At 33.1% G+C, this 18886-nt stretch overlaps 2 protein-coding genes across 5 annotated transcripts; one reads left to right on the top strand and one right to left on the bottom strand.

Annotated features, from left to right (window-relative positions):
* Positions 1–2875: 2875 nt before the first annotated feature.
* Positions 2876–8073, bottom strand: ECR1 (E1 C-terminal related 1). The gene is made up of 9 exons (XM_085737928.1): positions 7912–8073; positions 7662–7825; positions 7353–7555; positions 6462–6694; positions 6325–6387; positions 6175–6231; positions 5914–6035; positions 5715–5832; positions 2876–3448 (listed from the first exon to the last, which is right to left on the bottom strand). Exons 1-9 carry the CDS (start codon positions 8026–8028, stop codon positions 3161–3163), a joined length of 1365 nt encoding a protein of 454 aa, XP_085594054.1. The 5' UTR covers positions 8029–8073; the 3' UTR covers positions 2876–3160.
* A 5380-nt stretch (positions 8074–13453) lies between these two features.
* Positions 13454–17731, top strand: LOC146903372 (uncharacterized). Of its 4 annotated transcripts, none has more exons than XM_085737925.1 (9): positions 13454–13611; positions 13720–13770; positions 14449–14470; positions 14781–14895; positions 15271–15303; positions 15748–15873; positions 16583–16689; positions 16771–16845; positions 17155–17731. In XM_085737925.1, the coding sequence occupies exons 1-9, from the start codon at positions 13552–13554 to the stop codon at positions 17520–17522; spliced, it is 957 nt and encodes a 318-aa protein (XP_085594051.1). In that variant the 5' UTR covers positions 13454–13551; the 3' UTR covers positions 17523–17731. The 4 variants fall into 4 exon arrangements, with proteins under 4 accessions (XP_085594051.1, XP_085594050.1, XP_085594053.1 ...); XM_085737924.1 differs by having other exon boundaries at positions 17134–17731; XM_085737927.1 differs by lacking the exon at positions 15271–15303.
* The last annotated feature ends 1155 nt before the right edge of the window (positions 17732–18886 follow it).

Raw genomic sequence — 18886 nt, 5'->3', positions numbered from 1 at the left:
GAAAAAGAGAATACATGGAAGAAGCAATGTAATTTGCAATGGTCTTTCGAATAGAGTTTTTCTAATTACACCACATTAATTTCAGGTTACACCCCAAAGTGACAAAAATACCCCTACTTCCTTTTCAAAATTTCACTCATTATTATCATTTTAATTGATTCAGGAAGACGAAAATCTCAAAGTACGTGATCTTAATTTACCCACACATACGTAAATTAAATTCACGTGCAATTAAAACCAAACAAAAGAGGTAAACGTGAACTTAATTCACGTATAAATAAAACAAAACGAAACTGATCTCAAAAAACAAAAAACTGGACATGGATATGCATACGTAAGTACAATATCACCGAATCAATTGATGTAGGCAAGGCAAATACAAACAAAACACATCAAACGGGGGATGCCACAACATAAGAAAGACACCCATGGAAAATACAAAGCAAATTCTTGAAAGAAGACCCATGGAAAATACAATTGAATTGAAATTCAAGTGCATACGTGAATTTAATTAACGTACACCCACTGCTACGTGAATTGAGTTCACTTGGGTGTTAGTTTGTTTGTAAATTTAAAAAACCACATACATGAAATTTGCAGCCGTAAAAAAAACATAAAATCTGCTAAAAAATTCGCTTAGTTTTGCGATGAATTGGAATGTTTTGTATCTCAATTTATTTAACAAGTTTCTTCTTCTTCAATGAATGTATGTCACACAGATGAATTGTCGGATTGAAAGATGAAAATATAGGGTTTGTAAAACTAATATGTGACTAAGGGCTATTCCGGTATTATATTAAATTATTAAAGAAATTTGGGTGTAACTGAATATTTCAGGGGTGTAACTAGAAAGAGTCTTTCGAATATCATTTATATAGACAATTTTGCAAGAGTATTTTAGTATTTTTGTTTCATACCAAGCACATTCAAAAAGGAGTCTTTATAACGAAATCATTAGAAATCTTTTTCTTTTAATTTTGTAACCTCGCTTTGTGCTAATTCCATCAAGCATTTATATCGATATTGTTCATCATCCTTTTTAATAAACTTCTAAAGCAAACTATTTTTTTTATTCTCTATTTTGGGTTTTTTTTTTAAAATTACAAAAAAAAAATATAAGAAAGTAATTTTTTTTAAAAAAATGTAAGGATTCATATTTTTTTTTTATAAGTTTTATACATTAAAACAAATTCAATAATTGTTGTGCATATAGACACTTGATATCTAAATAATGTTATAACGATAAATCATTATTATTATTATTATTATTATTATTATTATTATTATTATTATTATTATTATTATTATTATTATTATTATTATTATTATTATTATTTCTATTCAAAATTACAAAAATAATATCAAAGTCATACCTTAAAACAATTTAAATGAAATTAATTTTTTTAATGGTCAGATTGTCATTACCTATTTCACTAAGCCTTGAAATTTGAATTTCAAATGGAATATCAAGTTGAAATTTGAAGTTTTAGGTGTATTAGAGCATTAATTAGAGCATTAATGATGATTAACAATTTAGAGTGCCACGTGTACTTTTACAATTTTTCAAGGCAAATATATATAATAGAGATAGAGATAGAGATTTTAGTGTTTGAATGTCTACCGATAGTTGTAGATAAAATTCAGTTAAAATTAACTAAGTGATTAAGTTGAGATGGTTAATGAGCTCAACCATTAATTGAGAACCAAAATGACTTATTATATCAGTCCATTAATATACTTATTTAATATCATATTATTATCTATAACTACTATTATTACGTTAATGGACTATTGTGATTACTCGTGATCAAAATGACTATTACCCTTAAAAAAATTACATACTATTGGAAGTTTTACATTTGTTGAAGGATTGATTATTAATTATATTAACCAATATCAATCAAAACAATAAAAATTAAGAGCAAAATATATTAAAAATATTACTCAAAGCACAAGATGTATTAATAATAAATGTAAACATTGGATGTATTAATAATAAAAGTGTTTGTTTCCGGTGATGAATGGCAGACGTGTGTTTTTCATGAAGCAACACTTTGTAGCTTCTTGCTTTTCACAAGAGTTTTTTTTAAATTGATGTGGAACCAAACACACAGTTTGCCAAATAAGTATGGAAATTCCAGACAAATTCAGACCTGATAGTTTATAGCAAGATATTATCCCTAAAGTAGGGCAGGTACCGGTTGGTGTATTGGTCTAGGGGAGCATACTCCTATCTTGGAGGTGGAGGAACCGTGGTTATCATATGGTTCAAGCATCTCGGCCTCCACTCAAGGACCAACCCACTTATATATAATGTTACGGTGGATCAACTCATTGACAGTGCAACAAAAGAGTGAAAACAAGACATCATCAATTATTTGTTTAATCAAGGTATAGCATATGTGATTATGAGAACACCCTTGATTCAACAAGTCTCCGAGGATAAATTGTTGAAAGTTGAGAAGAATGGACGCTATTCCGTTAAGGGTACATACCGGTTATGTGTTTGATGAACTTATCATCTTAGAAGTTTTAAAACTCCTATCGATGAGTGATGAGGGATCAATGGTTTGGTTTGGGGAAAAAAAATTATCTTGAATATTTAAATGAGCAAGAACAAAGGGTTCTTTATTTGTAACCAAATCAAATTCTTTGATTGATCGTGATGAAGCCACTCTTTTGTAAAGATGCATGTCATCGGTTTTTGGCAGAATTACATATTCATGCGTTTGATTGTTCCTGGTTTATTGCATAACTCGTGTTATTGGTTTATGTGTATCTGATTTATGCACTTGTTCGGTCTGTACAGTTCTGCATAATCATTCATTGCTTACAAATCTCTACAAATATCCTAATTTCTCTAGCACAAATTAAATTGATAATAAACCTCCTTCAAAAAAAAAATTATACAGCGAAATGAAACACGTGTAGTGAGAAATATTTCAGCAATCCATGGTCTAATGTGCTTCCATCAATCTAGGTGCACATTACAAAATGGAATTATCAAAAATCATCACCCTGTGGGACAACCAAATTTGCAGCATCCGATGTTACTAACGTTTACATAGTAGAAATTGTTAATCTTACCTCACTAATATTGGAAACAAGCTGTGATATCTAACATTAACCTGTGCTTATAAAGCCAGAACATTTTCCTAAGTTATGCTCCTCCAGCAGTATCCATATCTGTAACCCCATCAACTCCCTTGAAAACAACGCGTAATTTTCTCAAACATGAGGTTTTTTGGTCATTCTTGCTTGTCATCCCATTCACATGTACAATGTCCTTGGGCAATTTACCCATGAGGTTAAAAAGAGATAGAGTCAGGTTTGATCGAGTCATTTCCTCCAATACAGGGGGAGCTTGCATATACAGATTCTTTCCTCGATGTGTAACACTAGCTTTCGACAATCGTAACTTAGGATGTTCTTCCAGAAGATCCATGAACTGCACAAGTTTGATAATTGATTAAAAAACATGCATCAGAAAGGAATATGATAAAATGAACCAATGAAATGAGCTGCTTAAAAGCAGCATGGGACCTGTTGAAAAATATAAAAATAAATAAATATCATACACACAACAACAACATGCACAGTAACAATTTCACCGATTTAGAGTCAAGATGCAAAATATTACATAGGTGGCAACCTTTCACAGTGAAATGCATGTTCAATGAAATAAGCATGGACCCTTTCGACAAAGTTCCTGACAGGAGCGATGCTCCAAAGATTAGGAGGAAAAATCCCCCAATTACGGAAACATGCAGAATTTTGAGGGTCTACGCCTCTAAAACCAAAAGGATCCCAATACTCTCAAATGAAATTGTTACTTCCCTTTTTTCCATCCTATTATTTTGTACACACTGTGTAACTACTAATTAATGAATCGAGTCGCTTAAGCTATGTTTAGGAGTTTATGAGGGGAGATGGGGAGGGGAGAGAGAGCTTTGGGGAAAAGGAAGTAAAAAATGAAAGAATGGCAGTCCCCAACTTGAGAGAAGTGTTGAAAACTCGAGATACCCTTGCCAATTTTGGAGAGGATGCATATGGCTGGGTAAGTATGATGGAACGGTATTTCTAATGTAAGGGGGTTCTTGAAGAAGGGAGTTTGCAAGTGGACTGGGTTGGTTTCTGTAATTAATGGTTCGAGTTTTTCAAATTAGTTCACTGAATTTTCAGTTATGGTTCATGTGAACCAGATTTAATGCACACCCCTACCCATTACTCATTCTTGAGCCATTTCAGTATTCCTCATTTGTTCCGCCTCCTGTATGTGCAACCGCCGAAGGCACGGGCCTGGTTCCCTTATATTCTCAAAGATATTGTCTTTCTCTATGTATGTCATGGGTCTGGTTTTCCATTCCCTATAGATATTCTCCTTCTCTGTGGCTTAACCCCGAAGCATTGGTTTGATTCCCCAAACCAGATTTAATGCACACCCTTGCCCATTACTCATTCTTGAGCCATTTCAGTATTCCTCATTTGTTCCGCCTCCTGTATGTGCAACCGCCAAAGGTTCCCTTATATTCCCAAAGATGTTGTCTTTCTCTATGTATGTCATTGGCTTAGTTTTCCATTCACTATAGATATTCACCTTCTCTGTGGCTTAACCCCGAAGCATTGGTTTGATTCCCCATTCCTTCCAAAACATCACCCACGCCCCACCCCTCTCTCAAACCCCTCAGTCTCTTCCATCTTGAATTTGGTCATTTTCAGTTTGTTGTAGCCAAGATTCGACTCTCCAACCACTTGTTAGGATAACAGAGGTGTTAAATAGTTGGAACTTGGAATTATTAAGTCAGTTAATCAGTTAGGAAAAACATTTTCTGCACATGCCATGAATAAATTATTTCTATGAGCTATTATAGGGAGCTTATGAAAATAAGTTAAAAGAATAAAGACAGCTTACGAGCATATCATAAACTATTTTCATAATCTATTCCAAGCACTTATATCAGTGTTTGCTGTTTATGTCATAAGGTAAGTCTAGATAAACTCTTTCAAACACCTTGTAATGGGCCAAGCTCAAGTCTAAGGAATACAAGGAGTGCACACAACCATTAGTTTACTGTTACTGAAGGGTATATATTGGGGATAATATTAATTACACAGCTATAGCCATTGAAATTGGCAAAAAATATATTGTACGTTGATAAAAGATGTTGTAACCATACTCGTACTTTCCTTATTATTTACCTACAACACAGCCTAACACTCTGACTATCTAAGCACAACTAATCCTATCTGACTCCAACTTCCTGAACTTACGTCCTAACAACTACCTGTTCAGCATTCTATTCATTCCTTGTACAAAGAAGCTCAATGAAACTTTCGAGATTTGACACAAAGAAGCTCTACGCCTGCCGAAATAGTGTGTTTGAAATCTACCCAAGGACAAAAGGCCGAAGACGTTAAGTTTAAAAACCATTTTTAAATGCAATACAACAGCTGCAGACTACAGTAGGAAATAAAGACAAGCAAGAGCTGAAAATTGCCAAATGTAAATAGGCATTCATGGTCATTTTAAGGTCAGTAAGGCTTTAGGTTATTATAAATAAATAGCTAGCTAGCAACCAAACAATTTAAAATATGATTTCAATAATCTATACCAGGAATATTTGAACCTCCTAAAGACAAGGAATTGACATCTGATACATTCCTAATTTTTAAAAAAAGAAAAAAAAAACCTTAAACACTGATTGAAAATTTACCTTTTGCAATGTGATTGAAGGGTCCAGCTCAATACGTATACCAGGACCACACACAAGGCAGTCTTTGTCCCTCTCGAATTCTGTGACTTTAGTGTGGAGGCCTTCTGAACCATTATACCTACACGAGGTGTGAACAAATTAATAATATGTATAGAGCAATCGCTAAGTAAAAAAGCAATAAAAAAGATAAAGAACAAACGTCAAATAGTTTGACAAAGTTTTGCTGCACTCTGTTGCAATCTTCAATGTTTCCAGCGCACATGCAGCTGATATAATTGCATTTGTTGAAGCTATAGCCGGTATGATGTTCTTCACAACACCCTATTAAAACAATTAATTGATCAGTAAAGGAGAAAAATGTAATTGATTATCAAGGGAAAACAACAAGTAGCACAAACATTAAACAAACAAAACGTAATTTTGCCAAGGAGAACGAGCATCCCTAATCATATATATTTACCTGGGTAAAAGAATAGGTAACCCCAGGAATGCCAAAAAGCTCGGCCCTCTTGACAGCCTATAAAACATAAATAGTGAAAGTTGTAACTGATTGATGGGAGAAAAATGTATATTAAAGAGTAAATAAAACTCAATAAGAAATAGAAGTTACCTCGTCATAGACCCATTTCATATTCTCGGGGTTATCAGGGTCAAAAGGCACTCCACGATGAACCTATACATCAAACCTAGTTCATAAGGAATGGATCGTAACAAAATAATAGAAAAGATGAACGATTATATATATACCTCATCCCATTTAATCAAGTGAGCGTATTCAATACAGTGGGCAGCAGTTCTAGGGGTTTCTGCCAGGGTACATAAAGGAAACTTCACTTGAGGTGGAAAAAGCCATATGGTACACTCAAAGCACGGTGTGATCCCTGGCATAATAACCCTGGCATGGCCCTTGAAACCTTCAGTCCCGCCATCCACCATAGGTTTGATCGTCTCCTCTCGTGGATTGTCATCAGAGTCATACTCTATATTTATCAGTCAAAATAAAAGAAACTAAAATTAGCTTAAGCAGCCTGCACTGAAGCAAACCATACGGGAGTGTGGACATGAAAAATAACATAATTATGTCAGATACGATAAGAGAAGTATCACATCCACAAAATATAATTTATAGAATGAAAGTTTGTATGCCAAGTTACCGAGAGCAGAACAACAACAATAACAACCAAGCCCTATCCCACTAAGTGGGGTAGGCTACATGGATCAAATTACGTCATAACGTTCTAACATAAATCATATTTTGGTCCAACTCATTAATAAATTTTTCTTAATGGTTTGTTTTTCTAGGTCTTCCTCTGCCTCTAGTGATCTGACTATCATTCATCTGATCTACTCTCCTTACTAAAGAATCTACATGTCTCCTCTCTATATGCTCAAACCACCTAAGCCTATAATTTATGTGTATTCCTATTCACAGTACACACAATGTAAATTACCGGGCAGAGGCAATTTTAAATATGTGTGAATTACTATTTATAATAAAGTGTAAAAACAACCAATACGTCATAACAAGTCGAGTATTTGAAACACAACCACCATTCCTCAAAATAAAAAAGCAAAGGAGCATATAAAGATAAATAATAACTAGTATAAGCTATAAGCTATAGGGATACAAACACAAACCTAGAAAACTACAAGCAACAGTATTGATGTAACTCCGTGCCTCAATCGAATCAAGACCAAGTGCAATAATACTAAAATCATTATAAAATTCAATCTCCTTATCCTCAATCCTGCAAAAATGTGGCACAATATTCACACCACTAATTCTTTCCATTACACGCTTAGCAGCTACCTCAGCTTTAGGTTTCCCAACATCCTCAAGTCTACAAACAAACAAACAAACAAATCACACAAATAAAAAAAAATACCCATATAACAAAATCAACAAAAAATTGAAATTTAAGGAAAGGGGTTTTAATTATAATTTACCTAAACAAAAATTGGCGATTGAGATTAGTAACTTCAATACGATCCATATCAATAACCTCAAGGTTACGAAAACCAGATAAAGCTAAATCTTTCAACAATTCACAACCTAACCCACCAGCACCAACCACCAATACTTTCGCGAATTCTTGAAGATCATCTCTTAACTAAAACAACATACACAACAAAATCGATGATGAAACCCAAAAACCCTAGGAGTAAAGAGAATTGAAGAAGAGTGAAGAAAGAGTACCTCTGCGCCAGGCTCGAACCTGGGACCCACAAGATTGCCGGGTCGGAGAAGAAGCTTGTCGAGGTCCCTTGATCGACTTGGTTGTTGTTGTTGAATTTGCGCTGATGTATCTGCCATGGCAACTATCGTATGGTATGAGGTTTTTCAAAACCTCGCAAACATGAAGGAACCAAAGATTTGTTGCTTCATTTATACGCTCGATAAAAAAACAATATTCACTTTTCTTTCAAAAAAAATATTCACTTTGATTTTATATGAGCCCGTTTGTTACGGATTAAAATAAAAGTGATTTTGATATAAAATAATTTAGAGATTATATTTTAGAGATTATATGAAAAATTAGAATCTATTTTGCGTTTGTTTACTGTAATAAAAATCACTTTTTTTAAACAAATAATCTAGTTTGTTTGGATACAACTATATAAAAGGGATTTTTTGTTACAAAATTAGTTCAATCTTTTAAATTATATTTTCTCTCTCCTCTAAAAAAAATCTATTTTATTTTAAGCTACTCCTAACAGCTTCTCATTTGAAGCTGTTTTTAGATTATTTTTAGATTCTGATTTTTTTAAAAATCTGTAACAAACGGATGCAAAACTCTTAAAAGTGATTATTTGTTTAAAAAAAGTGATTTTTTTCTTAAAAAAGCTATAACAAACAGGCTCATATTCCCTAAATAAAAAACTTTCATTTTAGATATAAAAGAGAATTTTTTTTAAGTAAAAGTTGATGGATTTAATTTAAAATTTGTATAATATGCATCAACTTTTTAGTCAAAGATAATATACTAATTTGAATTCCATTTTGGGACGTTCAATATTCGAATTTAAATTCAATTTTGAATCGGTTATTAAAAGTTTGAAAAACATGCAAGAGACCATTCCCTCACAGTCGATGCTCCTTCTTGCTAAAAAGGCGACTTCTTTTGGTCCGAAGGCCGTCAAGGATCCTTAGGAGATTCGGATGATCGTGTTGGGTGAATTGTGACCTCGTACGATCGTGTCGGGTGAGCAACAGCCGCTTCGTCACAGTACTTACTTATGGGGCAACTGGCTATACCACCCAAACCAACTGAGGGAAGTCGCATCCGCCCCATCGCAAGCACCTACAATGTCATGATCACATTGGTTTAGCCTTTTTTCTTTGGTAGTTCAACGGACGGTCGCCCCCGGCTCGGTATCGGTAGTCTCAGTCTTTCCCTGCACAATTGTTTTTAATCCATTCAAGTACTATAATATACTCCCTCCGTTTCAAAATGAGTGTCGTTTTAGGTGTTTACACACATATTAAGAAATGCAATGATTAAGAGAAAGAGAATGGTTATTTTACCAAATTATCCTTATTGACTATTGGTTAGTTTTAAAAGTAATACTTTGGAAGTAGTGTGCAAAGTATTAATTGGAGGGTACAATTGAAAAGAAAAAGTTATTATTGCATTGGAAACTGAAAGCGACACTCATTTTGAAACAATTTTTTTTGGCTAAAGCGACACTCATTTTAAAACGGAGGGAGTACTATTTTTTTAATGACCAGTAGTATGTTAGTTAATAGTTATATTAATAATTTCTCTTTTGTGAGCCATGTGCATTTAATTAACTCCTTAACATATGATTTAGCATCTTGTGGCGAAACTCTTTGAGACGATGTCAGTGTATTTATTTGCGTTTTTGCAGCTAAGGCTCGACCTTGCTTTGTATTTGAAGTTGACATTTAAAGAATTTTTCATGATTTAAAATTATGGATTCTTCCCTTGCAATTAATTTGCTCAACGATCGTTGTGCTACTTTTGATACTCAAAGGACGCTCATAAGTAACATTCATCATATGCATGATGATTCAAATTTAATCTTTTGGACCCAAGTCTAATGTGTAGCAACCCAATTTGTATGAATTCGTCGTGCACGTGCACGACGTAAGTTTGGATACAAATTTTATGATTTTTAATTTCTTCATGTTTTTATTTTGAATGTTTTGTTGTTAGACGCCACTTATATTATGTTTCCTAGAGGTTTCTACTAGTTCACAGAAAAATAATGACAAATACATCATTTATTGTTAATCGCATGAACTGGTGATACAGTGTTTTTATTTTATTTTAAGGATGGTGATACAGTGCTTTTAAAAAAACGTGTGAATTATGATAAAGTCAGAAATTTAGTTTGTAATACTAAAAAATGGGTTAAATATCTAAGTTTAAAATAAAATGATAATAATAAAACATAAAATACAATAGTCAGAACGTGTTCTATAAACAAAAGAATCAAAATCTGTAAATATTTCTAAACTAAAAGTAAAAGCATGAATAACAACACAAGTCATGTTGATTATAATATAACTATGAAAAGTCATAATCATGATCATCAGGGCTTCCTATTGGCTTATAAGTTTGATTTACATAACCATTTCTCGAAGATATACGCAAAGCATAGTTTGGATAAAGTTCCCATATACAACCTTTCGCACAATAAGAACCACTTCGAAATCCCAAAAATTGTCCAATTTCTTTATCATGTTGCGTCAATAAACAATTGTATCTTATTGTGGTGAGAAATTTGAGTTCGACTTCAAATGTAAATGGCTTCATGCTAGAAGAATTTAAATATCCCGTTTTAATATCATTCTCGCTCGATATGCATTTAACACGAACATTCCCGCCTGGAATTTTAGATGTTATTTTCACCGTTAATCTTGGATGAATCAATTCGTACCAAAAAGAATTTGAAGCTTGAGTCAAAGGAACAAATGCCAACACAAAAATTGTGAGAATGAAGCAAAGTTTAACACCTCCATTGGTAACATCCATTGTTGATTTGATGGTAATTAGAATTGAAGGTATTCACTAATTGGTATTTTTCACCATTAATTATTTTTTGTGCAACAATAGACAGCATCTTCATGGTGTAAAAACAATCTGCAACAAGAATTCGAGTTGTAACCCGTTATTAATTTGTGGTTTTGTTTTGTATTGTCTCTAATATTGTCCAACTCCCTCCCATACCTCATGTTAACTAAGTGCTATTATTATCCCTAAAAAAACTAAGTGCTATTATGGATATTTATAGTAAATGTAAATATATTTTGTGGTTGTGCCGAGAAGAAATTATTAGCCATCAGTTACTCCATACTAAAGATATTATTACCCCCAAGAGTGTTAGGTTAAACTCAACTGTGACGGGGCGCATAAAAGCTCAGTTAATCTTTCGGGATGTGGTGGCCTTCTCCGTGATAGCAGTGGAAATTGTTTGAATAGCTATGCTTGTAAGATAGGTTCATGCGACGCATTACATGCAGAGATGTGGGGCATGTAAATTGGTATGGATATGGCTCGGAGACAGGGGATCACACACTTGCAAGTGGAAAGCGACTCATCATTTTTAGTTGACATGGTAACAGGGAAATGTAACATCAATGGAAATGTTCCTATCTTGATTCAGCGCATCGTGACCTAAAAAACATGAGTTGACATGTTCATATCAACCATACATGGCGTGAAGGAAACAAATCAGCAGATTGGCTAGCTAATTTTAGTCTATCTTTGGACACCTTTGATTTACATATGATTGAGACTCTTCCTAGAGAGCATCAACGTCTCCTTTTTGATTACATTTCTGGTGCTTGCATGCCTCGAAATGTTCGATTAATCGCTTAGTTTTTTTTTTTCTTGGACTCTGCCCTCTTTTTTGTACCAACAAAGAAGAAGATATTATTACCCCTGTGTTGCACTTATTTCCTAATAATAAATTTTCAAATTTTTATTTGTTGGAAAAAATAATGAGGAGGTCTACTGGGAGAATAAAATAATTGATTCCTAATCATTACCTTGTGTATCTATTAGAACTTGACTAAAACATTGAAGTTGAGAATGATCTTAAAACCTTAACGCAAACCATGAGTTACAAAATGTCAAATTTGTGGTATGATATCTTGAATGATTAGATGAATTCCATAAAGAAAATATGTGGTTTATTAGAGTTACTTAATGGGGCAAAGACCATTGACTGTAAACGAGTCTTTAAAATCACAAAGGATTCATTACGCAACATTAAGACATACAAATTTTTACTCGTTGTCAAGGGTTTTACTCTAAATGATTGAACGACATGCATAGATTTTTTATCCTATACTTGAGAATAATTCTCTTCTATCTCTTGACATCGGTTTCCATGTTGATATGTTTCTAAATTCCATAAATACGATTATCTTATATCACCTCAAAAGCTTTTAGACAATTCACATGTTTTAAGATTTTGTTGAATTTTATAGTTCCAACATCAAACTTCACCTTTTAGTATTTTGGTTAAAGCCCAAAATATTTCTTTAAAAATAATAAGATTGAATTAGACACTTTAAAACTTCATAACAAGAAGAAATAATTGGAATTATGGAAGTGTATAATTTAATTACTTTTCATAAATCCAAAATATAAGGAGAACTTGTGTCAAAAAATAAAATAAAAGGAGAACTATTCGTGTGATGAACCTGTTGGAAAAAGTGTAGTGTGAATTGAAAAAAATGGAAGTTTCATATCGGATGGATCCCACACATTAGTAGTGTTTATATAGTGGGGGTGTACCTTTAATTAACGGGGGTACATACTCCCTCCGTCCCTTAATGCAACCCCCTTTACTTTTTTTTCCACATTTCTTAAGAAAAGTTGTCAGTATAATTAATGTGTCTGTTTTGTGTATTAATATTACCAATTTGACCTTTGTTTGTATGTGTATTAAATTTGACTATTCATATTTCAAGACAAGTTAGTAGTATTAATTAAGTGTATGTTTGGGAAAAAAGTAATAAATACATCTAGTAATTTAAAAGGGAGATTACATTTAGGGACAAAAATAAAATCAAATAGGTGCTCAGATATAGGGACAGAGGGGGTAATTACGTGAACGAAGTAAGCACTAGAAAATATATATATATATATATTTTATTATTTGAAAATGATAAATTAAATATTAATTTAATCATTATTAGAAAGTAGTTTTTTAGTCCTAAAGTTTGCTAAAATATTTTGAACGCAATCTAGATTATTTTGAAACACAATCTGAAATATTATTTTGGTATTTTAATGTTTGATCTGAAATATATTTTGGTGCTCAATTGAGATAGTTTTTATGCTTCCTGTATTTTGTCTCTGTTCTCCCTCCTTCGACTTGTGTTAACGAGTCATTCTTCCTTTCTTCTACTCCTTCTTTCCTTTCGGTTTCGAGTGGTCTTCATACCATATAGAGTGATTTAATCAATCGATTAAACCATATTTTATTTCTCGAACGATTATTTACGGTGCAGTACGTAATCAAGGTGAACTGGGTTGTTTTATCCTTGAGACGCGCGGTTGTTGGTCTATCTTGTACAAACTCGGATAGTGATTCAACCCGATAATCTCTTCGGTGGTAATTTCAATCTTATTAAAAGGTACTTTTTTGAACTCGAAAAACAACACATTATTATTTAGCATTTTCCTAATTTATTTATTAAAATATAACTAAAATAGATAAATAATCATCAACTTATTTGAATATGGATTATGGAGGGCTCCACTCTTTAGTTGGCAGCACGTCTGCAATTCACGCGCCTACCTTATTTTGGTTAAATCGTTGTAGGAGTTGGAAGCGTAAGCTTTGTTGCTCGACTTCAATGGCCGCCGCGTCTTCTTCTTCTTCTTCTTCTGTTCGAATTGTGGTTGTCGGTGATGTGGTAAACTAAACTAAACTAATTCTCTTTACATTAATTTCGATAATCTTCAATTATTAATATTAATATAATAGTAATCTAATTCATTCAAACCTTCCTAATCTTTTTAAGCATGACTGCTGGAACTTTCAACAAGATTCCAAGGCACTTCAATTCCTCCAGGTAATAATTATTCTCATTATAACTTGTCATTTCATAAGCACTTATTCAATAAGATTAATCCAAAAGCTATGCTATGCTCTTGGCTGGGAACTAATTGAGAATGTAAATTACGGAAGCAATCAAATTAAGGGAATTCAAAATTAAAATTATGATTTTTTTTCCCTTCCTTTTGATGTCACGTTCACAAGTAGAATGAAAATGTAGAGAAGATTATGCTATTGCATATACAAAAATATTCTCTTGAGTTAATATATTTTGGTATTGCACGCTTGTCTTCTATTCTGTGTAATTTTCTAATGGTAGTTATGAAATGTTATAATAAAAAAAAAAAAGATAAGAAGCTGTCTCGGGAAAAAAATCTACTACAAATTATGTCGCTTAATTCATACTAGATATGCCATCAGGAAACCTACAAATTTTGTCGCTTAATTTTACATATGCTCTTAATTTTCAATTTCCAAAAGTCAGTCGCTTAATTTTTTAGTGTGTGCTATGCTAAATATGCTGTCATGATACCTATAAAGAAAACGATTGTGTTGTTTGTGTCTTAGTGAGTGCGCAAATTGAATTAAGTGGTTTATGTTTTACAGTTAGTTTCCTTTATTTTTATTTATATGAACCTAATAACAAGCATATATCTGATCAATCAATCTAATATTGACCTATATTGCACTGCAGCCAGACTTGGTGCTCTTTACAGGCAAGTTTCATTGTTACTGCTGCTCAACCTATCACACTATGTTGATATTTCTTAAATTCATTTAGTGTTGTTGGTTCTTTGTGGCCTATTCTAGTTGGTGTGGAAATAGCGGGTGCATACCTTTGAAATTTTGTGTTGAATTCCATGGCATTGTTATTTTGCACATCTAAATTACTCATAACTGTTCACTATTTCATCATAAACTGTTTCTTATATCTATCAATGATTTATTATGATTTTTTATCATATGATTCATACTTCTCTTAATGTTTACATCCTTTTTCAACTACACTGAATTGAATTTTGTTAGGTGATTTTGGCGAGGAAAATCTTGAAATCGTTCGCAGTGTTGCAAATATTGAATTTGCTAAAGCAGTTATATTAGGAAACCATGATTCCTGGTTTACTAAGCGGTTTTCTGACAGGTGAATTTTACATGTTTGTCCTCAAATCATTTTTCTTTTGTGTGTGTTAAATTTACGTGGTGGAAAGCTTCATCCACAAGACTTTAGATAATTTCATTTTAAAACAAATGATGGGATACAATAACAATGGATTTACAATGTGAACAAGCAGTATTTTTACGCACATGCATTTCCCCCTCTCCCTAAATGAAAAGCGTGCACGCATACACATTCACGGAGGCAGACAATCCCATGGATCCAAAAAAATTGGATTTAAGTTTTGTCCATATGTTAATTACGTATTTCATTTGCAGTTTGCTTTCTGCCCTATAAGTATTAGTTGCAGGCGGTGATTTGCAGTTCAATTTTTTACTAACATTTTGATTTAATTGTCAGTGAGAAGGATAGAGTTCAGCTACAGCTAGAATGGTAAGTTCCAAAGAATTAATTTTGTACCTTACGATTACAATCCTGATGCCTCACCTAGCATGGAAATTTTATTGTTGTTCCATGATGAGTACACTCTTGATGAAAGCATATTTGTTATCACAATCGATTGCTGATATGCGTATATAATATGTGGGTAAAGTAACAAGTTCATACTTTCATTAAAAGAAAATGGGCTAGATATTCTAAATCCTTTCCCATTGAGGGTTTGAAAGAATTGTAAGATCTCTATGCTGCTTTTTAACTGTGGAACAAAATTTCTTAAGTACAGAGAAGTTATCAATGCGTGAGAAAGAAAGCAGATTACTTAAAAGCCTAATTGGCACCTTTCTAGATTTACTGAAAAGTTCACTTATAATGTTTTGTTTTTATAGAATCAGTTGGAAAATTTATTGATATAAATGTATATATTACTGTGAATCTCAGCCTTGGCAAGGAGCACGTGGCTTATCAACGTTTAGATTTACCTCTAATAAAAGTAAGTGTCGTTGGTGGGCGGCCATTTTCATGTGGGGGTAAACCATTATTTCGAAAAAAGCTGCTGTCTGCAAGGTGTGTATTACTTGTAAAGGCAATTATAGACAATTTGACTCTTTAAGAGATCCAATGTCAACTCAATGTTTTAAGATTCAAACCTTTGTTTTTAATCCCAACAAGAGAGTTGAGTTTTCTTATTTGCTCCAATTATGTGGTCACTTGAAAAGAGTGTTGCAAAATTTTTCCATCAGAGCCAGTTTGCTTCAAAATAGTTTGAGGAAAATAACCACTTTTAAGGACTTGTGAATTGTTTTTGCTTTTGAAAAATAGTCAGAAATCTGATTGTAATGAAAAGTAAATTTGAGTATCTTCTTAGATATAATCTGATTATAATGAGTGAAATAGATAAGAAAATGCTAAAAAAGTGATTTTTATAATTGTAAACCAACAACAAATAGGTTGTACTTTACATAAAAATCCCGATAAAGTAATCAATTTTTATAAAATTTAAAATTATACTTTTTTTAATCTTAAATGGATGGTCCCACATATTGCCATCTATTTATGTTTCTGATGTATTCCCAATATCTAGCACTATCAGCCACCTAGAGTTACTTGACTGTAATATCCATTGTTTTCATAAGGCATAAGCAACATTGAAACGGTAAAAGTGAAGTTGGATGGCCTTTTTTACTTCCCAGGAAGATAATGTATGGTATTTTACCACTACTGAAGTTGCCATTGTAAATCATAATTGATATTTCAAATTTGAACTTTTTCTTAGATATGGAGTTAAAGACATGGATCAGAGTGCCAAGAGAATCCAGAAAGCTGCTATTGGTACACCAGAGGATCATTTTCTGATATTACTTGCACATAATGGACCCACAGGTGCAACACAGAATCTCTTCTCTAGCAGTGCTGGCTTGTCACGTCAAATACCAAAATAATTCCTGAATTTTCTTCGTGCAGGCCTTGGTTCTGGTTCGAATGATATATGTGGAAAAGATTGGGAATTGGATGGTGATGGTGATCATGGTGACCCAGGTAATAATTAATATATACATGAGAGCTTGGATTGTTATTAAAAATAAAATCTTGTGTTTTTGGTTATTGGAAATCATTACAACTGTCAAGTCCTGATTTCCCCCACTCCAAATTAATGTTAAATATTTGTTTTCTTCATTTCAAATGGTTGTGTACGTTCTTTTCGTATGTCGAAGTATAGTAGTGATTTGCCTGGCCATTTTCTGTTTTGGTGGACATGTACCATAAGATGCAAATGTGGTTGAGATGATGTCAACGTTGCAAAAATGGGAAACTGATTTAACCTAGTTTATTATGGTTGCATAACAGATCTAGCACACGCAATATCCTTGCTAAAAGAGAATAATCAGGTATCTATTCCTTTGGTTGTGTTCGGCCACATGCACAAAGAGCTCGCACATGGCAAGGGTTTTAGGAAAATGATTGTCGTTGGGGACGACAACATCATATACTTGAATGGGGCCATTGTTCCTAGGGTCAAAAGTTTGAGCGACGAGGACATGAGAAGCTTAAAGGTTGAAAGTCCTATTTCCTCACTAGAGGCAAATGGTACAGCAAGAGCCTTTACTTTAGTTGAGCTCTCGGAAGGAAGAGTTACCAGAGTTGCAGAAAGTTGGGTATCAGTTATTGACGATAGGACCACATTAAAAGAACATATATTATTCGAAGGCAATTAAGAATCAAGATCCTCATCTTCTAAGTTGTCGTTTTTACTTAAGTGACATGCTATCTAATGCATAGATGAAAACAGTTCGAGGTGACATGCTTTGATATTAATTCCTTATATAAATGAATATATCGTATCTAATGTTAATATATGGTAATAGACATCATAACATCGGCTTTGATACCAATTCCTTATCTAAGATTTTGGTAGTTATTCATATTTTCCTTTTAGCAGAGAAGATACCTATCTATTTTGCTTGGCCTTGCACATTTGTATACACATTGAATACGACAGGTGTGTATGTTGGGTTCTCTCAATCGGGAACAGGAACGATTCACTCAAGTTGCAAAGCATTGGAATGAAATGTAATTGTATTGGTAAATGGATATGTGATTGCAAGTTTCCTATGCGTTGTGCTCTTATGTACGCATGCTTATCATAGGCAGGCGAGTAGTTTTAATGAGTTAGCATTGGATGATGTTACTATTTTAATGAGTGCAAATTTTCAATGAGAGATGAATGATTAAGCATCGGAAAATGACATTAAACATTGAATGCACAAAAACGACTTTATGGATGGTTTGTATGCATGTTTATCATAGACAAACGTGTACAGTTAATGAGTTAGCATTGAAAAATGGTAGTAGTCTAATGAGTGCAAATTTTCAAGGAGATGTGAATGATTAAACTTTGGGAAATGACATTAATTAAACATTAAATTGGCATAAAAGTAATTTTTATGGAAGGTGTGTAATGAATGCATGCCTATCATAGCGAGATGTGCACCGTTAGTGAGTTAGAACTGGAAAATGATAGAAGTATATGAGTGTAAATTTCAAATGAGAGATGAATGATTAAGCCTTGAAAATTGGCATTAAGGATTGAATGTGCAGAAAAGTGATTTTGTGGACGTTTTGTAATGTATGCATGCTTAGATAGACATGTGTAATTTATGAATTACACCCTCCGTCCTGGAATATCTGAGCCAGTTTGGTTTTTCACACAGATTAAGAAAAATGTATAAATAAAGGGGAAAGTTGAATATATTGAATTGAGAATGATGAAAGTAGTATTAATTAGAGTTATATTGTATTGGGAATGATGAAAGTTGTATTGAAAATTGAAATGACTCAGTTATTTTGGGACACTTTTTTTTAGTAAATGGGTCAGATATTCCGTAACGGAGGGAGTAGCATTGGAAAATGGCAGTAGTCTAATGAGTACAAATTTCCAATCAGGTATGAGACGATTAAGCCTTGGAAAATGGTAGTAGTCTAATGAGTACAATTATTGAGTTAGCATTGGAAAATTGTACTCCCTCCGTCCCGGAATATCTGACCCATTTTCTTAAAAAAAATGTCACAAAATAACTGA

The sequence above is a fragment of the Medicago sativa genome, chromosome 8, assembly GCF_051527215.1.
Source record: "Medicago sativa cultivar Bolivia chromosome 8, Bolivia_mono, whole genome shotgun sequence".
Classification (NCBI taxonomy): Eukaryota; Viridiplantae; Streptophyta; class Magnoliopsida; order Fabales; family Fabaceae; genus Medicago; species Medicago sativa.
The sequence above is the reverse complement of the archived record's forward strand: the minus strand, read 5'-3'. Positions and strand labels throughout refer to the sequence as shown.

Bases quoted from the DNA above. Each gene is read 5' to 3' on its own strand.
- LOC146903372 (XM_085737924.1), top strand. From the start codon at position 13,552: ATGGCCGCCGCGTCTTCTTCTTCTTCTTCTTCTGTTCGAATTGTGGTT. The intron at 14,471-14,780 runs GCAAGTTTCATT...GAATTTTGTTAG, and splicing joins AGACTTGGTGCTCTTTACAG to GTGATTTTGGCGAGGAAAAT. The intron at 16,690-16,770 runs GTGCAACACAGA...TTCTTCGTGCAG, and splicing joins TGCACATAATGGACCCACAG to GCCTTGGTTCTGGTTCGAAT.
- ECR1 (XM_085737928.1), bottom strand. From the start codon at position 8,028: ATGGCAGATACATCAGCGCAAATTCAACAACAACAACCAAGTCGATCA. The intron at 7,826-7,911 runs GTACTCTTTCTT...ATGTTGTTTTAG, and splicing joins GGTTCGAGCCTGGCGCAGAG to TTAAGAGATGATCTTCAAGA. The intron at 6,232-6,324 runs GTAACTTCTATT...TATGTTTTATAG, and splicing joins TGAAATGGGTCTATGACGAG to GCTGTCAAGAGGGCCGAGCT.